Here is a 26,543-nt window from a genome sequence, read left to right on the forward strand (position 1 = left end):
AACTTGAACGAAAGCAAATTTTTTAAAATTAAAAATAGAGTTATATATATATATATATTTGTGAAAATATATTAATGGTAAATTTAATTAATTTTAGATTAAAAAACCCTATATAGTCATAATCAAATATCAAAAGTCTAACTTAATTAAATGACGTGAATTTTCATGAAGAAAACCATATTATCGGTTTTGAATTTGAGATTCTTGCTCTTTATTTAGTGGAGTGCAGTGAATAAATAAAAAATTTAATTAAATGACGTGTGAATTTTGGCCTACAAAAAGAAACGTGTAAATTACACTTCCAATTCAAAGAATGAAGGATAATTTTCCAACCCAATTAGGGTTTCGTGTTGCATGCTACACTAGTAAATCTAGCGTGAAAGGGCAACAAGAATTTCACTTTCTGATACACTGCACTTCAGAAAGTTTTAATATATAAAATAAATCTTCAACAACCACATCACATGAATTCCGCCACCAATTTCCACATTCATGGACTTGGCCTTCTCGTGTCCTGCCATTGATTGTTTCTGTTCAATTACACCCTCCATATTCTTCACGGAATCATATCTTCCAACTGCAGTTTCCAGCACTTGGGATCCAATTCAGCCTGACAAAATAAAGAACAGCCCAATTTACTACTTTGCATTAAGGCTTCTGCAGAGCTACAATCATCTATTTTCACTTTCAAGTTTCAACATTGTTCAGCTGAGTAATTAAAAATGCAGAACATACCTGGAATTCTTTGTCTCTCCATTCGAACACACATCCGCGTGCTTCTAAATGCTCGAAAAGTGCTTGAGGAAGCAGTGATTTAAAAGCTACATGCAGCTTCACTTTTGTTAGTCCTCTGCATGCCAATAAGGCAGCTACCAATCCGCTTCGTGTCAAGCCCTTCAAGTGCAAGACAGTCAGGTTTTGCAGGCAGCTGATGCTAGCGAGGGACAAGAGCCCCACATCTGTGACTGAGCTATATGATAAAATGATCTGGAACAGAAATAATGAATCATAATTCTAGATATGTGCCAGAGTTCTCGCTCTGATAAGCGGCGAAAAATGAAACAGATTACATAAAAAGGGAAGTACCTGTCTGAGGTTTTGTGAAAAGTGAGCAAGTGGAAGCATTGCAGTATTATCAATATTGTGACACTTCTTTATGTCTAACTTACTTAGTTGCTTACACCCGACAGCAATGGCTGCTATACCCAAAGATGTGATCAAAGGACATCCTCGACTTTCAAAGGTGTTTAATTTCGCACATTTTGACAGTGATATCAATGAACTATCGGTAATATCTCTGCAGTAGGACATATTAACAACCTCCAACTCATGGCAACCAGAAGCAATTGCCAAAATTCCTGAATCTGTTATTTCAGCAGATCTGAACAACCAACACAATCCATCAGATCACGAATTTCTCATTATGTCATGTTACCCATGAAATATGTACATATTGCACAAAGAGTTATTCTAGCTATACATGCTAAAGGTTACACAGCAGACTTGAACTAAGATAATCCCCCCAAAACATAGATCGACTTCCTGTCGGACAATAAGGATAACAAAGTTAAAAATTGCTAATGGGATACCTGTATAAGTCGAGCTCAGTAAGTTTTGAGCAGTTCATGCCAATATAAGCAAGTCCTTCATCACTTATGTTTAGGCAAATTCCTAATTTCAAGCTGGAGAGTTTGGAACATCTAGAAATCGACTTCAGACCTGCAAAGAGAGCTGAAATTACTACGCCAGTTAAGAAATTAGTGTCTTTTATGCTGCAGTTAACAGTAGAGCAAAGCAAAAACCTTCATCATCTATCTCATTATCTGTTAAATCAAGCTCCTCAAGAAACTGGCATCGTTGTCCAATCAGTACAAATGCTTCTCTAGGAACCAACGAACACGATTCCATTCTTAGGGAAGTGAGGTTTGCACATGAACTTGTAATGTATGCAATAGATACATCAGTTATCTTGCGACAGCATGTGATGTCTAGCTTCCTCAACTCTCTGTGCTTTGTTACAAGATAGGAGAGACCTTCATCTGTCACTCCTAAGCACTTACTTAGGCTCAGCTCCCTTAATGATACAACACAATTTGCAACAGCCTTCAATCCATCAGTGGTAACTATGCAACCATCTAGTTTGACAGATTGCAATGCTGAAAGACTTCTCAGACTATTAGCAAGCGCAGGTGTGACCTGAACCACACAATCACCGCGACGCTGTTAAGTAATTTTCGAAACAAATTTAAACATCTCGAAATAGACAAAAAGAACTACATCAAAAGGCTTACTGGAGAGCCGTATGCTAAGGTCAGCTCCTCCAAACCTCCAGCACCACTGATCAGAGAAGACAAACCGACATGACTAATGTTCTGACAACTTGACATATCAAGTGTCTGTCAAAAGAAGAAAATCATTAGATAACACCTCTAGGACAAATTAAAGTTAGCTTTAAATCAGCTGAAACAGGGACTAATACATATTAAAATGGAAAGTTCACATATAAATTATACCATCATATATGTAAACATCAACTTATATAACAAATTCAACTCAGTAGCAAGGAACTTATGATACTGCAGATGAAAATAACTTAATTCCATTTTCAGTCAAAACCGCATTATTAGGGACAATCAGAAATTATTCACAGGCAGACAAGATCAGTAGCTATTTAGAAATCAGTCCCAGAAATAACATCCGAATCTATAACGCTTCATCAGTACTCATATGAGATTTTGAAAAAAGAAAGGGGCATAACAGAATATAATAAAATCCAATTAATTGGTAATTAATATACCTTCAGTGACTTGCAACCGTCTTTGAGGACTGCAAGGCTATCATCATCAATCCCAAAGCATCCTTCCATGACCAGATCTTCAAGATTTTGGAGTTTCAAAATGGAAGGTAAACACTTATTTGTGATCTGGCAGAAAGGAAAAACACTTAATGTAGCAATAAATTTTTCCCAACCATAAAGTATGATTAACCAAAATGAAAAACTGAACTCCTTAAAAATAAAATTGTGACAGGAAAAAAGCAAATTGATTGACCAAAACCATCAAATTAACTCATGCTTGGTTAAAAATTAGGCAAATGCATAACCAAATTTATAGAAATGACAACTCATGAGTGAATTTAAATGCAAAAACAGACTATTCTTACCGGCAAATAAGAGAGATCCAAAATCCTAATCTCCTTACACTTGAGAGCAATCAATTCAACTCCCAGATCAGTAACACCCAAACACCATTTCAAGCTAATTAATCTTAGCTTCTTGCACCCAACGGCAATACACCCAATACCCATATCCGTAATCAACTTGCACCTCCCCAGCCGAAGCCTCTCCAGATTCTTGGCCTCCGCTACCGCTGCAGCCGCCGCATCTCTCAGCTCCGTCGCGTTCGACAAGTCGATTTCGACCAAATTCTTGCAATTCAAAGCCAAACTCATCAACCCATTATAGGAAAAGAACCTAGAGCGCGAAAGATCAATAGACCTCAGCGAATCCTTGCAGGTATTCGAGATGACCGTAAGAGAATTATCGTTAATTCGAGGACAGAGGGAGAGATCGAGGTGGGAGACATGTGGGTATCTGCTGAGGATTCTTGGGAGGTGTTCTTGGCGGAGAGGCTTAAGAGTTTTGCGATGATTGTATTCTAGACTGTAAAACGACTTGCAAACTAAAGAAAACGACTTTCTATCAAGTGGGTTGGTGTCGAGGAAGTCCAGAATAGCGAAAACAATCTCTTCAGAGAGGAGATCAAAGAGGTTGTTGCTCTTGTTGCAGTTGTCATCGAATTCAACAGTCATCTTCTGCCTTTTCATGGCGAAAGATTAGAAACAACTACAAGTGATTTGATTTGGGGTGATGGGTTCAATGATTTTTAGAAGAGGAGATGGAGGGAGAGAAGAGGCGATGCTAAATAAAAAAGATTAAAGTATGGTGGTTCGATTTTCTTGAGGCTTCAAAGCAACCGTTAACAGAAAAATAATAAGTAGGATCTGGTATGGGTTTGGTTAGTTGAAGCGAGAGTGAGGAAGAAGGATAACGAAATTACGGTAATAGCCTCCTGTTCCTTTTTAAAAAGGCCAATTTAATTCCGTTCGTTTATTTTTATGGACAATAATACCCTTCAATGTTTACCCAAAAATCAAAAGGGGTAGAGACTGGGGAGGGGTATAAAAATAGTTTTGAAAATAAAAGTGATCCGTACTAAGAAGGACGAAAAGGACAAGAAGTAAATGGGAGAAAAAAGAAAGAAGGGTAATAAAGTAAATGGAGAAGTCATTGTCTTATCAAAAGAGCAGCAGCTGGCCATCTCATTCGGTGGAGGAGTATGTGAGGAAGGACAGATTCAAGTGCAGACAGTACTTGAATAATTTTCCACATATTTCTTTAAAAAATTTTAAAAAATAAATTATTTATTGCTGTGGGGCACGAATGGAAAAGTGGGTATTCTATAGAAAATAATTAAAAATATATATATAATTTTTAATTGTAAATTTAGAAAAAGCAAATGTGTATAAAATAGCCGTACTTATAGGTGGCGTTTGCATAGTACCAACCTTTCTCAGATAAGAACGGTATTAGAGAGATAGGAAGTTCAACAAAATATCCAGATTTTTTTGGTCAGGAAGGTTGCCACTGATACCTTTTGCCTTCCAACTTGCCCCTTCCCTTCCCATTTGGATAACTTTTATTCATTATCTTAATATTATTATCTTTAAATTTAAATAGATTTAAAATTGAGAATTTAAATTTAATTTTATATAATATTTAATTCGACTCTAATTTTATAAAAAAATTATATTATATTACACTAAATTAAAAAATTTAGTTAAATAGGTTTTTTTTTAAAAAATTATTATTTAATTTTTATAATATAAAAAATTTATTACTTAATATCTTATTTTTTAAAAATACATTAAAAACACATTTTATAAAACTTACTTTTTATTAATTTTAATCGTTAAATATTTTATCATTGAGTTTATATAATTTTAAAAAATTTAATAATTAATCACTCAAATTTTTAAAAAATTATTAATTAGTTATTCCGAATAATGAGTATTTTAAATTTTTTATAATATTTAATAACTAAAATTAATATATTAATTAATTAGTAGATTTTTTAAGATTTTAATGATATTCTAATATAGTTTTTAAAATAAAAAAAATCACCTAATAAATTTTTTATAATATATAAATTAAATAGTAAATATTTATTTATTTTTTATTTTTATCTTTTTAATCTATTTGTTAGATTTGATTCAAGATTTTTTAATTAATTAATTAATTAATATGGAATAAATATTCCCCAATAGAATGGAGAATTATTTACTAAAATTAATATGTTTTTATTTAAATCAAGTGTAATTTTTAATTAAATTAAAACTAAAAGTTGCAAAACTTTAAATAAAAATTATGGAGAGGTTATTTGGTTTTGCTAAGAACGACAGTGTCTTTTCCGGTAGAGAAGGGACATAGAATTCAAGAGAAAGGGACATAGAATTCAAGTGGAGGGACTTCTTGTCAAGTGATAAAGGAGGCTATTATCCATATATTTTTGGAATGATTAATTAATAGAGATAAATAAATTTTTTTAAAAAAAGAAAATAACTTTTTTAATTTCTTGAAAATTGGGTCAAAATTCAATCAAATAAACAGAATGCGTTGAATCATCGAAAATTAAAGGATTATGAGTAATTTACTTCAAACCAAGCATGGTTAAGATTTTTTTTTTTTTAAATTAGCAGTGATATAAAAGGAAATTGAGGTGTAGTGGGGTGGTACTTGGTACTGGTGTGTCCTGGAGCATAATTGAAAGAAAAGTAAGGGACGCGTGGCTTGTAAGAATAGAGAATCCGGAAGACAAGAAAGGAAATAGACAAAAAGCAAAGATTCACGTTTCTGTCTCTTTGATTTTTCATCCCCATTTTTATTCCTTTCCTCCACCTGGTGAAGGTCTTTTTATGGGGATTCTCTTCTCTATCTTCTTTTGCTTCTCTTCTCCCCAATTCAATGAATTAAATATCATAATGTCAATTTAATGTTTTAGGTTTTTTTTCTTCTATTTTACATTTATTTTACTCTATGATTAAATTTGAGAATTTCTTTTTTTTTTCATTATATTTTCAAATATATGATATTTTTAATAGTAAATTCAATTACATTTTAAGAGAATTTTAACACAAAATTCAGTTTGTAAACAAAATTTATAAAATACCCATATGAAATTTCCAAAGCCAAATGACATTGAGGTACCATAAATTCTAATAACTTGTTTAGATTGATAGAAAAGATTAAAAAAATAATACTCCATTTATTTTTATTTTAAAATTTATATTTCGTATAAGAGTGGAAGTGGTGAGAATATAAGATAAATTATGTGGAAAAATTAGGTAAAAGAGGGTCCTCCAACTCCAATTAATTCCAACTAGTTGAGTTGGGAGTGGACACGGTTCCAACGCGGGGACAGTAATGCATCTCAACATCAGGTGGTACGTATTCAGTACAGTCGTATAAGTTGACATTTGGCTCAATTCTCTGCCCACCTTTTTTTACTTTTTCTTCTTTTCCCTATGCGTGCGCTTTACAAATGCCTATCTAGTTTTCCACAAGACTTTTCTTTTCTAGTAAAACTTTAATTCATAATTTTTTTATTTTAAATAATTTAATTCATAATTTGTTAAAAAAAAGTATAGTGAAGGTATAATAACTGCAATGTTGGTTATTATTTATTCGTGAAAATTAATAAAAACAATTTAAAAAAAGTCAAAATATCGGGCATGACGAAATCAATGGTGTTAATAGAAAATAGAAAATATTAAAAGTCTAATTCTTTTTTTTTTTCTCAATTTGAAAATTAATATTTAGAATGAGAAGAGTCTCATCGTACGGTAACGGGACTGGTAATGTACTCCTCTTTCAGGTCAATTTGATTTGAAGATTCTAAAATCTATGGGCAAACATTAATTAAACTTCAAATCAAGTAATCGGTTTAATTTAGTACTTTAATTATATTAAACTATTTGGAATTTATTGATACCAAAATAATAATAAATATTAATAATTAGATGTTATTATTTATTATAAATAAATCTTAATTAAGTGTTTAATGAATTACTTTTAAAATTAATTAATAAATTCTCCCACATTTAGAACTAACTGACCCGAGAAACTCCCTCCCTCAAATTTTGTGAAGTGAAGGGTTCAAGTCTCCTGCCTGGGATGGTACTTCATGTTCAAATTTCTTATATTTTCTAGGTTTTATTCAATTACTTTAATATGGTTTTACTTAGACTTTATGTAATTTTTTTTTATCAAAATTATATTTAATTATTATTTTTTATCAAAAATAAATATGTAAAACAATACACATTTTTTTCCAAAAATAAGAAAATTTATTAATGTTATGGACTAAAACCCAATACAATAGAAAAATATAATAAAGTTTTAATTTAATTTTATGTAATTTTTTTAAAAAAATATACTTAATTATTATTTTTTATCAAAGATAAATATTTATGAAAGAAAAAATTTGAAGTAGAATACAGATTTTTTTTAGAGATAAAAAAATTCATTAATGTTTTGGGCTAAAGTCCAATACAACAGGAAAATACTACAAGTTATAATATCAAATTACAAAGGTTCAACATAAAAGAGTCTAGCCCATAAACAGACGCACGGAACCCTAACCTTAATAGAAGAATCTGGAGGAGCTTTTTGGATCGCTGTCAGGGCAGCTGTTGAAGGGCATTAAACATAGGGATTTTGGCAGTCAACATTTCAACATCAAACCCTTTACAACCGTTAAGGGCATTAAAAACAGTGACTTTGGCAGCCAACATTTCAACAACAAATCCTTTACGACGAAGGTTAAACCCTCAAAAAGATAATATGCAAACTCAAAAAAATCGATCAAAATACTAGATTTATAAGAGAGGAAAAAAAGTATGGCAGAAAAAAAACTCATCAATGGTGCCCAAAAGACTAACTAATATACTGAAAAACAAGGTTAATTTAGAAGGGCAACTCTTAAATCTGCTATTTCAACTGAGTTAGGGGAAAAAAGGGATGAAATCGTATTTTCAGAAGCAGAGACCAAAGCCAAAGAGAGAAGAAAATCGAACGACCAAGGAAGGAAAAACATCGATAAACAACAACTACAAGAAGGTGGCCACCAGAGTTCCAGTTGCACATTTGTGATTGAGAGTCACTAACAATGGTAGAAAGCCTGGTGTTGACTCCAGGAGAATAACCACCGTTAAACAGAGCCTTCTTTCTGATCTTCCTTTCTTCATTAGAGACAATAGAATCTAAGGATACTAAGATCATGCAGTGCAACAAAAGGAAAAGCCAATAGACAACCAAATAAAAGTAAAACAGAAAATAAACATATATGCACCTCCTACTCAAAGGAGGAGAAGAAACCCATAGATCACAGCAACATCGACAGATAAAAGAGGACTGATTTCTCAGACAAAGAAGAAATAAAAAGAGAGAAAACTCTCTTTAGAAAACTAGAAAGAGAAAGACTAACCCAAACTCACAATACATAGTTAAAAGAGAGTCTAAGTTTTATAACTGGGATAATCCAAATCTATATAAAAAAAAGTTAAAAATGAGGGTCTCAAACTATGCCTATCAAATAAAAGGCCAAAAGCTGTAAATAGAGAAAACCTAAGGCTATATCGCTAAGGAGCTGAAACTGATATGGAAAAGAAATATAATCATCGTTCCACTGAAACCCATACCGATGTTTCCATGCAGACGAAGGTTGACTGTTGGGTCGATTGGATTTATCTAAGCAAACATCAACAAGCTCTTCGGCCCACTCTGCTACTCAAATTTTGATGGTGCAAATTTGGTCATACATTAGGCCGTGGCCCTGCTTCTCGGACAAATATTATATTAATAGAACCTCCACTCTAGCATTTTGTTATCATATATACCCATAAAGTTTAAATCGGTTCCTTAAGTAATTCTTTGTAATGTCTAATACTTTTCAATTCAAACATTTTAGTATAAAAATAATGCAATTTTCTTTTTCTTTTCAAAATTAAAAAGATTAAAATTATAAAAAAAAAGTCAATTGCAGAGAGGTAGGGCCAAACCATCAAATTCCAAAAAAGGTAGAAAATTCCAAAGGCAAATAGTATCAACAAAATTCTCAAAATATAGAAATTACTTCCTTTAAAGAAAAGTCATTTTCTTTTAAAATAATTTAAATTTTTTATTAAAAAGTATTGTTCATTAATTATGTCTTCCAATTACACTAAATATAAAAAAATATAAAAAAATTTTCATGAAGCAAACTAAATATAAGATCACAAAATTTATAAACTCTAATATTCACCCTTTGATGAGGTGAGTTTTTTTTCTTTTTATCTTTTAATAAATTTATTTAACACGAATATAAATTAATTAGATGATATATATTTTATTTAAACATAATTTTTTTATTAAATTTCAAAATAAAATATAACTAAATAAATTTAAATATATATATATATAATTTTATTAAATTTGAAATTTACAATTTATTTTAAAATTTAAAATTTTATATTAAAATAATACTCCCTAATATTGTGTTATTAGCAAATCTATAAACTCTTAAAAAATTATAAATTTTAAAATAAAAAATTGATAAAATCAGATTATACATTATAATTTATTTGATTTTTAAAGAGGAGTTTTTATTAAATAAACCTGATTTAATCATTGTCAGTGTCACCGTTACCAAACCTTTTATAAATAATTATTACTTACCCGATGCATTGACTTTGAGATTGAATTATACATAAACTATAAAGCATTAGATCCTTACCGCCTAGTAAAACCTGACCGAAAACCAGGAACCAGGTTTCATAATATTTTTTTCATTAAAAAAATAACTATTTTATCTTATTGCACTGTCTTCATATTTAAAACTAAAAAATTTATCAAAAATTAAAAAATGTCAAATTCAAGTACAGTCAAACTTATTATTTTTATCTCACATGAGACTCATCAGAAATTTACGATTCTCCAACCACGCTTCTTTCTCTCCAAGTAATTAACATGGCGATGCACTCAAGACTGAATACCCATTTCCTTTTTCAGGAGAACTTATCATAATCATCATCTTCTTCACCAATACTAAAAGCTTTTCAAAATGGAACAAGTGCTTCCTCACTCGATAAACATGTATGCTATAGAGCAATGCAGCCAATGTTACCGTCGAAAAAGAAATTAATATCAATTTCCAGAAATCCTGAACACCAAATATAGAAAATTAAAATCTCTAATGATGAACAAAAAATTTCCAGGAAAATAATAGGATGTTACCTGTGGGTTTGAGATAATTATTCCCATCACATATCCCAACAAATCCAGAGTAGACTGAAGAGAATTCTGAGCTCCCCCAACAACACAACGATCAGATTCAGGAACGTGATCCTGCCTCAACATTTAATTGCAATTCAGATTCAGGATTAATCCTGAGAAACTTGAAGTAATTAACATTTCAACATGTGAACCTGCATTTGTTGAATCACAGATAGGTCAAACATCCACAAGCCAAGGCGAGATGTTGCCACTCCAGCCATCAGCATGTAAGCTGACAAGAGATTGTTTTGGACCCATATTGAAGCTACACATAATAACAGGCAGCTCCACTGCACACGAACAGCATACACAGAACTTCATCCAACACCACCAAATCACTTATAAGTATCAAGTCTCTCAATTATATATATATTCATACCTGAGACCAGATTGACCAGAGTCCTGTTCTGACAGTATGGATGTGAGACTGCAAGATTGGATATACAAGCGTTGCGCCTATGCCAATCAAAGCACTTGCTCCACGTGCTATTCCAAGTACTAATGCAGGAATTCCTTCCCATTCTAAGGTGGCTGTCATCAAGGTGCCGAAACTGCAAGACTAGTAAGCATTTTAAGATACCAAAAACGAAATGAAAACCCTTAAAAGCGGTGTCGTTTTTAGCGTCTCTTGGAAGTTAACAGAGGCAGCTAATACAACACCTAGAATTGATAGACCATCACCTGAGAACTGTGAAGTATAACAAAGCCAGAGCTACTCCAGGAACCGCAACATCTTGCTGTAAATAAGTACTCCAGGCACCAAGAAAAGGAGCCTGGGAAATCCATTCGCTTAATTTCTTTCTCCAGCTTTTGTCTTCCAATGCTGAAGTTTCCTCATTTTGAGAAAGTAAGCTCGCTTGTTGGCTGGAAAGAGATGCAGTCTCTTCATGATCGCTATGTGAAAATCTTAAGACCTTTCTTTGGCTGCTCTCGCCCAAGGCTGGAATCCCTTTATATACAGACGTAAAAAGCCAATATTCCATCCAAACTGCTATAGTATTCCAGAGAGCTAAAGTCATAGCAGAGGCTTTAACTGATATAAAGCTGATTATGAAGCCACTAACCACTGGAGCCAGAAGCTTGCAGGTTAAATCAATTCGTCGAATCACTGAATTCATATTTGTTAGTACACCTGGAGGCTGGCCCTCTGATATCACCACTACCCTGAATTCAAATATATAGTCTCTGCTCAATTCAAAGAATACTATTACTTCTCCATTAAAGGAGTTCGAATTTATACAAGTAATTCAAAGATTACCATTCTCTTTCTATTAGGATAGTACCAGCAAGAGTGGAAAGCACACCAACTGCTCCAGATATGTTGGTTAATATCACAAGCAAGATAAATGCTGTAAAATTTGTTGTCTTCAAGGTTGAAAATACTATTAGTGCAATTACTGTGCATCCAGCAACCATGAATGAAAGATTCTGGGTCACCAACCAGATTCTGAGAACCTGCCATTTATTCAACCAGCAAACAAAATTAATTACAAGAAAAAGAATAGGTTCATTAAATCGATAGCTATTGTTGTTATCGAGAACCAGCTGATCTAGATCAAACCTTAACATATGTCGACCTCTCCACCCATTGTCCGACGATGGGGCCAAAAAATGCAGTAGAGGCCGATTCAATAGCTCCATAAATAGCGGCAAGCATTAAGGAATCTGGCCACAAAGTGATCATATACAGACCAACTGAGAATTCCCACATTCTGCAGACAACAAACGATTCACAAGTAATGAGATCCCATGTAACTATCACTGTAATTTTATTTTCATCATCAAATACTTCAACAAAAACTGCCTGATCTAATTCATCTTTAGTACACACACACACAGATATATATATAGAGAGAGAGAACCTGGCATCCCATCTTGCGAAAAAGTGGGCAATATACAAACATCTGATGAGAGATGTAGGGTGAGAAGTGGAAGAAGAAGAATCTCCTTGTTGCTGTTGTCGGTCAACCAGTGGCTGTTTCAGCATCCCGTATCCTTGTTTTGTTTGAGCCTTCTCATTCAATGGTCCACCTACTCCTCAGCTCAAATGTTTTGTTTGAAACCAGTGAGATTTTTCTGGAATTGAGATAACTTCAAGGCTATTTTATCATAGAGTACTTGAAGTTTCGTAAAATTATAATTTAAATGAGAAGAAACAAAAATATTCTTAAATTTTAATTCTTTTAATATTTTTAAATAAAATATGCATTTATTACATTATTCTTACCAAATAATTATTTTTATTTTTAGATATATAATTATTTTTATATAAATTAAGAAAATATTGTTAATATAATTAAAATAATAAATTTTATGTTATTTTTTGTAATATATCATGCAATCATATTATTTCATTCATAAATTATCATTGAAATTAATAAAATTTCCTTTTTTAATGCATATTAAATAGGAATATTTAAAAAACAAATGAATAAATTAACATTTTAAAACATGAGATATAATTTGGGATACTTGATAAAAAAAAGAAAGGTAAACATAAAAATGGAGGGAGATATTTATTTATTTTAATTTTATTAATTATTAATACTTTCTCCTTGAGAAACATGGGAGTTATTATTTTTTAATTTATTTTAAATCCGATTATTTGAATCTAATTATTTTACGCTTTTATTTGTGACATACTATATAAATTTTCGAATTACAAATCTAAAATATTAAAAAAATTATAGTAAACAATTCTAAATTTAAATAATTTAAATAATTAAATAAAAATAACAATACAATTCAGTTTCACGCATTAATTTATTAAATAAACAATAAAAAAACAAGTAAATGTAGATAACTATAAAAAATAATTATATTTAATTTAACAAATTTACATAATGTAGATAAACATAATACTAAATTGCAACTCCAGTTTATTATGATAATAAAAAAAAAAACTTAATACATTAACTAAACAATAGAACAAATAACAACAAATAAAAAATTTAACCATAATAAAAAATTTCGAAGAGAGGGTGGTGAAGCCCGAATAAGAATCCGAAATTGAGCCCAACCCATAATTAATATAAATCTTTGATAAAAATTTAAAACAACTGGTTAATCATTAGGTTTGACAATTTGGGGTTTGAAATCAGGAATAGGGAATCCAGTAACCTCAGTCAACATATGCCAGCGAATCTAACACTCTTCTATATTCCTTCAGTTGGAGACCACAGTGAGCTAACCCCACAAGCCCTTATTAACTCTAGAAGCTTGCATGAAGAGTGTGAAAAGTAGATGCTTTCGAAGATCCTCAATTGCTTCCCACATTGAGTGAGAAAAATTTTTGTACAAATTGCACCAGAACTTTTCTGTGCCACTGCATATGGACTGTAATTAAAACATGTTTTTTACCAACATTTTAGCTTATCAAAGTGGAAGAGGTGCTTTCGAACCCGAAACAGATAGATACTGTAGAGTAATGCAGCCAGTGTGACCATCGAAAAAGATATTAAAGTCAACTTCCAGAAATCCTGGATATCAAATACAACAATAAAACAAACTGATAATTTGAATGTAAAGCATGAAAAATTGAAAGAAGCAAACATGTGAAGAAATATGTGTTATGTACTATTACCCTCGGATGGGAGATGATTATTCCCATCACATAACCCAACAAGTCTAGAATAGATTGAAGAGAATTCTGGACAGCTCCAACAACACAACGATCAGATTCAGAAACTTGATCCTGCCCCAACAGTAATTTAAAGGAAGACGATTTTAGTATGGATTCAAAAAAGAGAGAAAGAGAGTGTAAAGAAGAAGTGGAACCAACTTGTATATGCATAAATGAACAGAAAAGACCTAGAAAATCATTATATACACACACATAACAATTTCATTTGCACCTGCATTTGTTGGATAACAGACAAGTCAAACATCCACAAGCCAAGTCGGGAGGTTGCCACTCCAGCCATCAGCATACATGCCGACAATTGGCGATTTTGGACCCATATCGAACCAATACATAACAAAAGGCAGCTCCACTGCATGCAGAATATACACGATTACAAAAATTATGAAGGTCAAGTAGGGAGTAAATTTAAGGAGACAACTTATATTGCAGGCTTTACCTGAGACCAGATTGACCAAAGTCCTGTTCTGAGAGTTAAAATACGAGATTGCAAGATTGGGTATACAACTGTCGCGCCAATACCAATTATAGCACTTATTCCACGTCCTATTCCAATGACAAATGCAGGTACACCTTCCCATTTCAGTGCAGCTGTCATCAAGATGCCAAAACTGGAACAATGAAATCAACATCAATTAACTTGAAACAATTAGGAACTAGAGCCAAATCCATAGGGAAACAAGGGATAAGATTAATAATATGAAAAGGAAATTGCTGGAGACACTTGTCTGAAGTTTGAAGTATCATTCCAAGCAATGTAGGAAATAAAAATTACTGTCAGGTATTACTTCCGAATGCACTGCCAAAAGATGTACAATTATTTCTGAGAACCAAAAAAAAAAATGATGAATTGAAAGACCATTACCTAAGAACTGTGAAATACAATAAAGCTAGAGCTACTCCAGGGAGCAAAACATCCTGCTGCAGATACACTTTCCAAGCACCAACAAAAGGGGCCTTTGAAACCCATACAGTTAATTTCCTTCTCCATTTCCTTTCCATCAATGCTGAATTTTCTCCATTTTGAGAATGCAAGTTCTCTGGCTTTGTAGAAGTAGGCACGCCCTCTTCCATATTACTTGGCGAGAGTCTCGAATTCCTCCTTCGGCTACCTTCACCTAAGGCTGGAATTCCTTTATATACAGATGTGAAAAACCAATATTCCATCCATACTGCTGACATATTCCAGAAAGCTAAAGCCATAGCTGAGGCTTTAGTAGATAAAAAACTAATTATGGAGCCAGCAACAACTGGAGCAAGAAGCTTGCAGGTCAAATCAATTCGTCTGATAATTGAATTCATCTTTGTTAGGACATGGGGAGGATGGCCTTCAGATATGATCACTACCCTGTACTTTGAAATCGGCCATCAGAACATTGGAAACTTAAATACACAAGACAGATTATCCTGCTCAACTCGAAAGGAACTATACTCCATCAAAATAGATTCAAGTTAACTCATAAATTACCATTCTCTTTCTATTAAGATGGTACCAGCAAGGGTGGAAAGCACACCAATGGCTCCAGAGATGTTAGTTAGTATCACAAGGAAGATGAAGGCTGTAAAATTTGTTGACTTCAAGGTTGAAAAGACTAGTAATGCAATTACTGAGAGTCCAGCAATTACAAAGGAGAGGTTCTGGGTCACCAACCAAATTCGAAGAACCTGCCAACCAGGCCAATATACATATATGAAAGCCAGTAATTAGCTAATTTGTTACTTTTCCCCACTTCATATGAACAGACACCAATGCCTTGCTCAAGGCATTTCATAAGCAGATTACTTAAGTGCCACGTGAGATTGTACTTGCTGAAACTGTATTATCAGGCCCTGAAACTTCCATTAACCGAAACCCCAACAAAAAGAGAAAAAAAGAGAAAAAAAGAAAAAAAAAGAAAAAATTGCTATCATCCTTCAAGGCAATTACACTATTAATGCAGCATAAGGTTCAAATTGCACAAAGTTTCATTTATTTTCTAGTTTCAAATTCAAAGCTGAATCTGGAAATATTTCATCCTTTCAACAGACACCTCTTTGAATTGACACACCATTTGAACTTCATGCATAACATTTTAAAACAGAATTCAATAAATGACAAGTTTATTGCAAACCTTAACATATGTTAACTTCTCTGCACATTGTCCAACAATGGGACCAAACAATGCAATAGAGGCAGATTCAGTAGCTCCATAGATTGCAGGAAGGATTAAGGAATTCGGCCAAAGAGTGATCATGTACAAACCAACACAGAATTCCCACATTCTGCAAATAACCAACGATCAATGAAATGACACACAAGAGAGTGATAGCCTCAAGCATGCAGGAGGGATTAGCCAGTTGACCAAGTCTAAAGAGTGTAACAATTCTCCAAAGATTTTGCATCTTTGTGAATATTGAGGGGATAATGAACAGCTTTGGAAGAGAAAACAAAGAAATTCAGGCAAAAAGGAAACAATTAAAAAAAAAAAAGGGAATACAAACAAAAGCGTGCAATAAAAGTTGCTGACCCATAAGATATACAATATTTGCTCAATGCGAATTGCCCCACAACTCCAATTATAATAAGCAATGAAGGTTTAAGAGAGAATTAAGAAAAGGTTAAAATCATGGAATTCGTGCAAACTTACACAGGGCTATAAATTTAATCAATAAAATATATAGTTAACGTGTAGAAGGAAAAATAATTAAATAAAGACGGTAGAGTTGAAGCGTTGAGAGACAGAAAGAGAGAGAGGGGCACACAACCTGGCATCCCATCTTGCAAGAAATTGGCCTATATATAAACGTCTAATAAGAGATAAAGGGAGAAGAGGGACGTGTGGTTCTTGCTGTTCTTGTTCCAACCGGTGGTGGTGTTGGTGGTGCAGGGGTGGTTCTCCTTCCATCCTCACCTCTTATCTCTGCTTTATCATCCCTTGTTGAATCCACCTCATGGGCTACAAAGTTTGAAGCAGTAGGGTTTACAGAACAATCGAATGCAAATGAACTGATGAATTGGTGATGATGACTGTGATTTGGAGTGCAGTAGCGTACACTATTTTGTAGTCTGCACATCACCTCTAATGGGCTCCTTTTGTTTGGCCAACTGGCAACAGAAAATCTCAACAAGAGTCGGAAATTCCAATTTTGTTGCTATTATTTAAATTAATAATAAGCTTACAGAATATATAATTTTTTTATAAAAAAATTAAAGCAAAATAAAATATTATTTAATAAAAAAAATAAGTTTTCTATTTAAGTAATTAGACATTCAAGGATAGATTTTCCATTTGTTAAAGATCATTAGCTGATTAACGGAAGTTATTGACTATTTTAATTTAGGATGCAAACATTTGATGCTTGAAACTGTCGCTTGACTGTACCTAGCAATTAAAGAGGCTAAATATTTGTTTTTTTTTTTTTTTTTGAAATGGGGATGGGGAATTCAAATTTGAGATCTATTAGGTTTAACCGGATGCACTTACCATCAGACTAAGTTTGGGAGTGCGCTAAATATTTGTTTTTAATACTGTTATTTTTTTTCATTGATAAATATTTGGCATTTATATCATTTAATTTACCTCTAATTATATTTTGATTCGTGTGTATTAAATTTGTATATTAATATATTCATTGTTGATTTTGATTTATATGAAATTTTTTTTATAATGTTGTAAGCAGTTATTTTATATTTTTATTAAAAGTTTATAATTATTCACATAAAAAGTTTTAATTCCTTTAATTATTTTAAATTAAACAGGAAACGTTTCAAATATTAAACGTTAAGTAGTTCAAAATCAACTCAAAACTGAACCCCAAGCGAGTTAGGTCTACGTCGTGTATATCATCTCATGTGGCCATGATGATGACCTTAGCGCATTGAAATTTTTGCTTTGTCATGCATTTAGGGAAGCATTATGCGCAAGTTTTTTTTTTTTTTTAATGGAAAAAATAAAGGGATTTCATAGAATGAAGCAGATATTAGAAGACTCAAGACCCGTTACAAATATAACAGGCCTCCAGAACCAATAACATAAAATAAGACACAATAAAAACGGAAGAAAGTCTTAGAGATCCAACATCAGATTATTCGAAATCGAATTCAGTGGAGAAATCTCGGTTTGTCGTTCTTCCTTTTGATAACTAAAAGATGATATACTTGAGGGATATCCCGTTATTGTACCCGTAAAAGCCATCAAAGAAATCAATTAAAAATTACGGAGATAATCTATTATCTATTCAATGAGATACCACCGGAAGGAAAAAATCCAGTTCTAGCACACATATAAACCATCAAATTCAGCCTAGGAATGGATGCAATCATATAGAACTTTACCATTCGAGTTAACAACAACTTTCATAAATCAAGTTGGCAATGGTGGAAATATTCACTTTGATGATCCAATCGCACTTTTCGAGTGTTGCTCTACACGTCACCGCCTTACCTCTCTTCACCGAAATAGAAGATAACATGTATATGAATTGAATTGAATTTATGAGCCTTCACACCCGCATGCAAGAATTTAACCACAACAAAAATCAAAAACCAAAAACCAGGAGAAAAGTAAATCAAAGAAACCATCACAAATAATCCTAAAATTACAAAGAAAAACTGGAATAAAAAAAACAAACACAAACAAAAACCATTTGAAGGTGGAGAAAGAGACCACTCTCTAGATGAAAGAGACGTGAAGTGAGACCGGTGCTCTCAGAAAATACCAAAACTCGGAGAAAATTGTGTAAAGTGTTTAGCATTATGGCGGTCATATAGTAGGACTTGTCCATCATATTTAGGGCTCTTTGATGATATTTTTGGTGGTATGATGGCTTGTGTACTTGATTCAAATTTTAGATTAACATATCTTTTATTTATGCTATTTATATATAACAAGTTAAGCTTTTCTCCAAACCACCACATATTGCATTTTAAGAACAGCCTAACTTACTGTCCTCTCCTTATAATTACTTTGAAATAGTCTCCTCTTAGAAAATTAAAATTCTTATTTAATTCTGTTTAGTATATTACTACCATTCTCTAGCCTCTTTAATTTACATATCGCTAGCATCATGCAGTTAAAAATTTCAGGTGCAAGCCATTATGAAAACCCAATGTAAAAAAAGGGAGAAAATTAGCTTTTTAAATAATAATAAGCTTATCCTATCCTGTTTACTTGCAATGTAAATAAATTATCAGAAGAAATAACAATGTATTACATACATTTATTATTTACTTACTCATAGCTCCCACATAACATTTTCAATTTAGACATCCATCACATTTGAGTCAAGTTATACCCGGAATAAGATTATACATCGAAAAAAATCATGAAAATAAAAATCCAATATTTAACCCACAAAGATTGTCTTGAAAGTACAAATAACAATACATATCATGATGGTAAACAGCTTGAACACAAATACAGCTGAGGGAATCTAAATCAGATAAAAGGGAAAAAGAATAGATATTGTAACAATCACATAGAACCTGGAGAGGAAAAGGAACGTCATCATCCCTGAAAACCAGAGGAAACAAAGGTAACAAGAGATAAGATAGAATGCAATTTGTTAGCAGACCCTTGTTAATATACAAGAAACTCACACATGGAGAAAAAAAAAATTGAAATGCAGGACCAAGTCAAAATCACTAATGCAGTTGAAAAAAACTAGCTTCATATGTTGTTACTATCTGTGATATCCTACTAGCAATATCCTACTTGCTAGTAGTGTTAGTCTCCTATGTGTTAATGGTGATATTAGTAGTGCTATTAGTGATTAATAGTGCTGTTAGTAGTGCTGTTAGTAGTGCTATTAGTGGTTAATAGTGCTATTAGTAGTGCTATTAGTGGTTAATAGTGCTATTAGTAGTGGTGTTAGTGTTTTGCTTTATTTTCTTCCACTTTCTTTAGTTGTAGGAGTAGGAGGGTGATACTCCATGTTCTGATCATACTAATAATTTCCTTTGTTTATGGAATTGTTTATGGAAAGAGGTTATTTCTTCCCTTTATATTTAACTTTAGCTGAGATAATAAAGAAGACATGATTAATTTAGCAAAAGTTGTTGAGTACTTAACTCAAGAGATTTTCAAGTTCTCTCTTAATGAGCTTGTACAACCTTCATCATAGGTCAAAAAAGAAACAACCACTTTCTTCCTCATCCATTGATCCATATCGTCCCATAACTCAATCTCATTTCTAAGGACCCTAACACAATTGTTCCAACATAATGTTACAGCACAGGCACCAAGCATGTACCAAAACCACAGTATCATTCGATTAACCCGATTTTGTAAAAGAATATCTTGATTTCTCTACCTAAGGCCACTTCACAAATAGTAGTAGCCTTTCAACACAAAGTTGTGGCCTAATAATAGTTTCTCAGATGCTGCAACTCCCAGTTGTGTAGATGCATTCATTGGATATCCCATGCTTGTTCATCTGGCCACTCACCGTCCCTGTGATATTTTCATTTTACTACAAGATTGCCATCCTTCTTCAATATTGAATTTCATGTTATCATATGGAAACATATAAAAAATGATCCGGCAACCGAGTGAAACTAAAGTCTAAAGTTAACAACGTCCCAGTGTTAATTTTGTCAACCCAGAACAGATACTAAATCTGCCAGATTAACAGAGACATGCTGAATTACGGATATATATTAGAATAGGTCAGGTACTATAGATTATTAAAACAGAAGGAAGGACATAACATTAACTAAAGGCACATGCAAAATAAGACTGTGAGACAAAAGAAAACTTCTATGACATAGGTAAGTGGTATCATATGTAAAGAAACACGATGAAAAGGCAGCTGAAAGTGCCTATGAAGTAAGTTCAAATGATGTTCCCATAATTCATTATTATTCTATTAAGTTAGTCATGAAATCTCCATCGCCAAATAAATCAGGAGCATCTTAAATGAACTGAGGCAATTGTTCAGAATCTTATAACATCATTGGCCTCAGCATACAATTAGGTTAAATACGGAAATTCATTGCAGTAGACATTATTAGATATACCTATTTCCAAATTTTAAATAAGGCATGCAGGAAGAGTTAGAAGTGAGGGAAAACAGGCACCTGTTTTCTATGATATTCACTTAAATCACACACTATCAGCTATAAGAAAAATCTCCTGTCAGAGACATGCAAAGTACATTAAAAATAAATTGGATAAAAAAATCTCTTATAACCGGTTGTGATTTTTAGGTGATCTGATGTTCATTATTGAAGTCGTACAAGACACACGCAAGCAAAATATCCTTGAGCATATCAGACAGCTCCGCAATTTGGCAATTTGCACATGTTGCTTTAGGAAAACCTTTGGAAAGATTGCCATCAGTCATCCATTTTTTCTTCAGCCATAGAAATTGAATGACATCATTAGCCAAATATGTTTCATCAGTGATTGTCTTGGGTAAGCAAGTCCAGTTTATAGAACAGGTAAAACCTTCCCATATGTACCCAAGGAAACGCATAATTCTAGGTATGCAGACAAAACAACATCAATATATGTTTGATTTCAGTATGAGAATACATTTGTAATTAGCGATGAATTCTCAGAAAACCATCCTCTAGAAATCATACAAGCAAACAGTTGATTGCATGGGGCACAAATAAGGCCTTTCATTATCTTAGAAACAGTGCTATACTGAATAATTAACAAACAGCATGCACTTACCAAAAAAAAAAAAAATAAAAAAACAGATTAAGCACAAGAAGACTAATAGAAAAGGTGAATGCCAGCTCGCTCACATTGTGCTTTGCCCATGAAACCAATTTGGTTTATTGAGAATCACCCTTCAATTCATCTGAGTCTGAATCACTTGCATTATAACCTGATTTAAAAAAAAAAAAACACAATCATGAAATGCAAATTTAAGGCAATCCATTATAACGTTAATGGTAGCAACCGAAAATTATGATTATATAGACGGAGGTAAACCTGGACGCTTATCACTAACTTTCCAAACTGAAGACCGTGTCCTTGATGCTCTTGTCATCCAAATTCTTCCCTGTAGTCCAAACAAATTGTAGCAATCCCATAAACAGCAAAAGCAAGAGGCAAAGGGAATAAGAATGAAGAATATACAAACAGAATATGTCAAGGACCCCCCCCCCCCCAAAAAAAAAAAAGAAAAAAAGAAAAAAAAAACGATAATGGATTCATATCAAGAATACAATACACTAATATTCAGTCCTCAGTATCTGAAGCCCAATATAAACCTAACCCACGACTTTGCAAACCATTAGCAACTGCTTTCCCTGCCTATTTTCGATCCCCAATAACAAAAATCAAAGCAATAAGAAACCGATTATTAAAATCACAGACAAAATCAATAGTAACAGACCAAAACCATCCAAAAATCAATCAAATTAGGAGAGAAAAAAGAGCAAGATAAACCCATTAGAAATCCATTAAGGTTCACCTTCTGGGCATCTCTAGGGATTCCATATCCGCTATAATACATTTGACCAACCAAAACCTGCATGTTGATATCCCCAGCCTTGGCTTCTTTGAGGGTGTCTTTGAACCACCTCTTGACGCAATCTGACACAACCTCCGATAGAGGCAAGCGCGTGCTGCTGTTGCCGTTGCTACTACCGTAGTTGATATTGTCTATACTGGCGCTGCTTTCCATCTTCTTCGACTTGTCTTCGCCTGGGCGCTCAGTTCGCGATGTGGGTTTTGCGTGTTTTGAAGGTTTTAGATGCTTCGCAAGATTGTGAATCCTGGTCGAAGCGGCAAGCGATTTTCCCATAAAAATTGAAAACCCAAATCGAATTTTACATGCACAATACCAAAAAAGAAAATCAAATTTTTTTTCTTTTATTTACAAAAATCTTACCTTTTTATCTACAGAGCCATATATTTGTGTGTAGGCGTTGTGGATATAGACGTGTAAGAATTAAGGAGGGTTTACAAAGAGAAGGGACCAACGGAGCACACGAGGCAGTTTTTTTCTTTTTAATTACAGAGCAGAAAAAGAAGTTAAAGGCCAAAGCAGAAGGGAAACAGAAGATAAAACGGTGTCGTTGTAGGATCAGATTAGGATTCGGGGGCTTGGGCAATCTGCATTTGACTTTTGCTTGCTAAAGGTCCCACCTGGGCACCTCTTGTTGTGACTGATAAATCAGAATAATCTAACGACTCCTTTTTTATTGCTGTCCAGTGTCCACAATAGTGGAGTCTCGCAATTTCTGGCTGTGGGCTCTCCCAGTTAATGTTTAAATATAATGTCTTGCTTAATCACTAGGTTAACATGTCTCAGCTGTCATTTTAGTAACAACTAATCTTAGTGTTTGCTTTTTCATACCAACAGTTGTCTAATTGAATCTTTTATAGTTGTCTTTTTCTCTAAAATAAAATCTTTTCTCCCTCTCCCTTGATTTTCCTTTCTTTAGGCTTGAGGCCACAGATCTACTGCTCAATTGATGATCCATTGCTCAGTTAGTTCTTTTTTGCACCGTCAAGAAAAGAGAACCTTTTCTCCTCCACCCAATTATGAGTTACTCGTCCCACCATATTGGTGGTTGATTTTGCTAGCAGCAAAGAGAAAGGAGAGATTTTGGTTTTCTACTGCTAATTTTTTTTCCTTAGTTTGTTGAGACGATGTTTCAGATCTGTTCTGGCCTTTCAGGTTTTCTATTATCATTTTAGGGTGCGTCAATTTACTATTCAACATTTTTAAGTCCCCACTCCTCAGCAATTTAGATAGTGTATTTGTCCTTTTTTTATGGACCGAATCGTAAATATTAAAATGTGATTTGCTTATAGAATTTGGCTCATTATAAATCTAGCAGTGGTGAAAAGATGTTCTGTATGCGGCTACTTAATTAATTTTTAATAAGTTTAAAATTAAATCTGAATATATTTATTAAAAAATATATACTTGTTGAAATTTTTAAAATTTGAAATTTTTTTAATTATTATTAATTATATTAAAATATTAATTTTTAATGCCGATTAATATATAAGAATGTAAAATTTTTATTAACTTAACGATAAATTTAACAATAGATTATAAATAACTTTAAATAGTTAGATTATGATATGTTAATTAATTTTTATAGGTTAGAATATATCCATAAAAATGTGAATGTTTGATTTTTTTTTTTTTTAACCATTATCTCATTAATCAATAATCTACCTGATAAGTGGATAAACAATTTTTTTTATATAAATTATTACCTAAAAATTATGCATTAATATTTAAAATAAAATTATAATTAATTAATTTTTTTATTATAAATAAATTTTTTAGTGTGAATTTAAACATTAAAAATTAAATTAAATTATTAAAATAAAATAATAAATAATTAACCGGTTATATTGGCAAATAGAAAATAAATAAAATAAAATATAGAAGGGAGAACAAATTAGAAAATGAATGATACAAAAAAAATATATATATATTGATGTTGACCGAAAACCTATAATAACATGTAAAAACTGAAAAATATTAAAATTGACCTATTGCTCAAAGAAAGAGACGTTGAGTCAGGGAAGATAGCCATAAGATATCGAAGATATCATTTTCAACTGTAACGGCTAATTAGGCTCTCTCCCTTTTTTTTTATTTGAAAAATCTGCTTACGTAATTTTTATTTAACATTAAAAATTTTACTATTTATTTATTAATTTTTATTTTTAAAATTAGTTTAAAATATTATAAAATTTTTTATTAATTTTATCTATTTTTAATTTTAAAAAATATATTAATATACTGAAATTTTAAAAAATTATTGATTAGTTATTCTATTAATTTTATCTATTAAATATTTTATTTTTTAAAATTAAATAAACATTTTCATTTTTAATTTTTATAATATAAAAAATTTATTAGTTAATTTTTTAATTTTATAAAATATTTATTATATATTTATTCTTATTGACTGCATTTTATTTTTTTAATAATATTTAATAGTTAAAATTAATAAAATAATTAAGTATTATAAAATAAATCTAGATTTCACGATCGTTTCAAATTTTATTTGTGAGATTATTTTACTATTATAATATTTAAATATAATATTTAATTAAACCGTTGTAATTTTATTATATTATTTCAAAATTTTTATAACAGTTTATAACCATTTTTTTCCATAAATAACATAATATGCATCGTGACTATAAATAATATATCCTCACAAAGAAAGACATCCTTTATTTTTTACTTTATTCTCCCTCTTTTATATGTTTTCTGTTGAGTTATAGATTATAAATAAATTATTATTATTCTGTTTCTAAAAATTAAATTTCAGAAAGACTTGTTTAATATTAGGGAATTGCAAAATAAATTTTTAAATACAGTGTCTAACACGACTCAAATTTTATTATTTTATTTTATTTTTTCAATAATATTAAAGATCTAATCTTTTTCTTTAATAATGACAAATCTTATCCTAATGGGAGAAAATTTTATTCTTCAACGTTAAGCGATAAAATCTTATCCTTTAATGGAGAGTGAGAATCTTATCCTTTAAGAGAAAATAATTAAAAGCTTACTTTAAAATCTTGATTGTGCGTCCATCAAATATTAAACCTGTGGATTCAATTTAGAAATGAGTTTAAATAAAAAAAAAAAGAACGAAACATTGGCTAAATTGATCGAGAATTTTGTTGGCCACTATAGTATGACAAGAAAAATGCTTCAGCTATGTCGTCGGGTCTATGAGAGTTAAAGTTTGTTTGAACATTTGGCAACCTTTGAAATGGCGTAAGAAATTTGTTGGAAATGTGTTTACTATGAAGTTTTAATACGAGCTGGCTATTTTTTGCTATCTATGTGGGACACTGAGTCATGTGAAGGTTTTTTATGACTTGTGGCTGAGGTTGAAAAAAGAAGATATTAAGTTTGGTTGGGGTGATTTCCTCCGAGCACCTGTTCATCGGAATTAGAGACCAACAAGCCTGTGGCTGCGTGATTCCGGCAATTCTGCTCTGCCGGGATTTGTGGCAGAATTGACATCAACTAGCAATTTTGAAAACATTAATTTAACAGTACATAATAGGCAATTCTCCTTATTTGGCAAAAGTAACCCATTGTAAATAAGGAGACTGAGGACTATATTATAGACATGGACAATAATTATGTGGGTCAATACAGTTCTGATAAGCTTGATGAGGAGATTGCAGGTCAAATAAATGATGCTAAAAAAAGGCCAAGAAACACTAAACAAAACGTTGTTATAGGTTTTCCTTCCTCTCAACAGGATGTCTCTAACAATACCCTTGCGAATGTTAATTTGACAGACAATAGTGAAGCGGCTCATCCCGTCAAAGGTCGGGATAGTCGAAAGCAATGATCATCCTGTGTTGGAACTGCCGAGGACTCGACAATCCTCAGACAGTTAATGTATTGAAGGATTTGGTTACTAGTTATAAGCCAGATATTTTATTTTTTATGGAAACAAAAGCTCATAGTTCTTATATGGAATTTTTTTCGTAGTTTTTTACATTTTGATGGTTGCTTCTCAGTCAATAGATAAGGAATGAGATGAGGCCTTTCGTTAATGTGGAAGAGTCATGTGTCTGTTTCTGTGGTTGACTTTTC

The 26,543-nt window shown here is 32.1% G+C and overlaps 4 protein-coding genes across 10 annotated transcripts; all 4 read right to left on the reverse strand.

The window, feature by feature from the left end:
- Window positions 1-229: 229 nt before the first annotated feature.
- On the reverse strand, window positions 230-4,026 carry LOC110623434 (F-box/LRR-repeat protein 3). The gene is made up of 8 exons (XM_021768376.2): window positions 3,163-4,026; window positions 2,798-2,923; window positions 2,292-2,396; window positions 1,803-2,196; window positions 1,590-1,719; window positions 1,087-1,381; window positions 736-987; window positions 230-610 (listed from the first exon to the last, which is right to left on the reverse strand). The coding sequence occupies exons 1-8, from the start codon at window positions 3,823-3,825 to the stop codon at window positions 557-559; spliced, it is 2,019 nt and encodes a 672-aa protein (XP_021624068.1). The 5' UTR covers window positions 3,826-4,026; the 3' UTR covers window positions 230-556.
- A 5,821-nt stretch (window positions 4,027-9,847) lies between these two features.
- LOC110621901 (solute carrier family 40 member 2) lies at window positions 9,848-12,475 on the reverse strand. Of its 2 annotated transcripts, XM_021766191.2 has the most exons (8): window positions 12,232-12,475; window positions 11,931-12,081; window positions 11,628-11,824; window positions 11,051-11,533; window positions 10,749-10,920; window positions 10,522-10,659; window positions 10,331-10,441; window positions 9,848-10,256 (listed from the first exon to the last, which is right to left on the reverse strand). In XM_021766191.2, the coding sequence occupies exons 1-8, from the start codon at window positions 12,354-12,356 to the stop codon at window positions 10,059-10,061; spliced, it is 1,575 nt and encodes a 524-aa protein (XP_021621883.1). In that variant the 5' UTR covers window positions 12,357-12,475; the 3' UTR covers window positions 9,848-10,058. The 2 variants fall into 2 exon arrangements, with proteins under 2 accessions (XP_021621883.1, XP_043815626.1); XM_043959691.1 differs by lacking the exon at window positions 12,232-12,475 and having other exon boundaries at window positions 11,653-11,824; window positions 11,931-12,072.
- A 772-nt stretch (window positions 12,476-13,247) lies between these two features.
- LOC110621902 (solute carrier family 40 member 2) lies at window positions 13,248-17,099 on the reverse strand. 4 transcript variants are annotated; one of them, XM_021766192.2, is made up of 9 exons: window positions 16,755-17,099; window positions 16,121-16,271; window positions 15,478-15,674; window positions 14,875-15,357; window positions 14,449-14,620; window positions 14,224-14,361; window positions 13,953-14,063; window positions 13,771-13,848; window positions 13,248-13,694 (listed from the first exon to the last, which is right to left on the reverse strand). In XM_021766192.2, exons 1-9 carry the CDS (start codon window positions 16,892-16,894, stop codon window positions 13,629-13,631), a joined length of 1,536 nt encoding a protein of 511 aa, XP_021621884.1. In that variant the 5' UTR covers window positions 16,895-17,099; the 3' UTR covers window positions 13,248-13,628. The 4 variants fall into 4 exon arrangements, with proteins under 4 accessions (XP_021621884.1, XP_021621886.1, XP_021621885.1 ...); XM_021766194.2 differs by having other exon boundaries at window positions 13,248-13,877; window positions 16,755-17,098; XM_021766193.2 differs by having other exon boundaries at window positions 13,248-13,848; window positions 16,755-17,097.
- A 2,210-nt stretch (window positions 17,100-19,309) lies between these two features.
- On the reverse strand, window positions 19,310-22,994 carry LOC110623788. Of its 3 annotated transcripts, none has more exons than XM_021768810.2 (4): window positions 22,416-22,829; window positions 21,932-22,001; window positions 21,742-21,824; window positions 19,310-19,501 (listed from the first exon to the last, which is right to left on the reverse strand). In XM_021768810.2, exons 1-3 carry the CDS (start codon window positions 22,746-22,748, stop codon window positions 21,772-21,774), a joined length of 456 nt encoding a protein of 151 aa, XP_021624502.1. In that variant the 5' UTR covers window positions 22,749-22,829; the 3' UTR covers window positions 19,310-19,501; window positions 21,742-21,771. The 3 variants fall into 3 exon arrangements, with proteins under 3 accessions (XP_021624502.1, XP_043816364.1, XP_043816363.1); XM_043960429.1 differs by lacking the exon at window positions 19,310-19,501 and adding an exon at window positions 22,836-22,994 and having other exon boundaries at window positions 21,476-21,824; window positions 22,416-22,719; XM_043960428.1 differs by lacking the exon at window positions 19,310-19,501 and having other exon boundaries at window positions 21,476-21,824.
- Between the last annotated feature and the right edge of the window lie 3,549 nt (window positions 22,995-26,543).

This window comes from Manihot esculenta, chromosome 9 (genome assembly GCF_001659605.2).
Source record: "Manihot esculenta cultivar AM560-2 chromosome 9, M.esculenta_v8, whole genome shotgun sequence".
Classification (NCBI taxonomy): domain Eukaryota; kingdom Viridiplantae; phylum Streptophyta; class Magnoliopsida; order Malpighiales; family Euphorbiaceae; genus Manihot; species Manihot esculenta.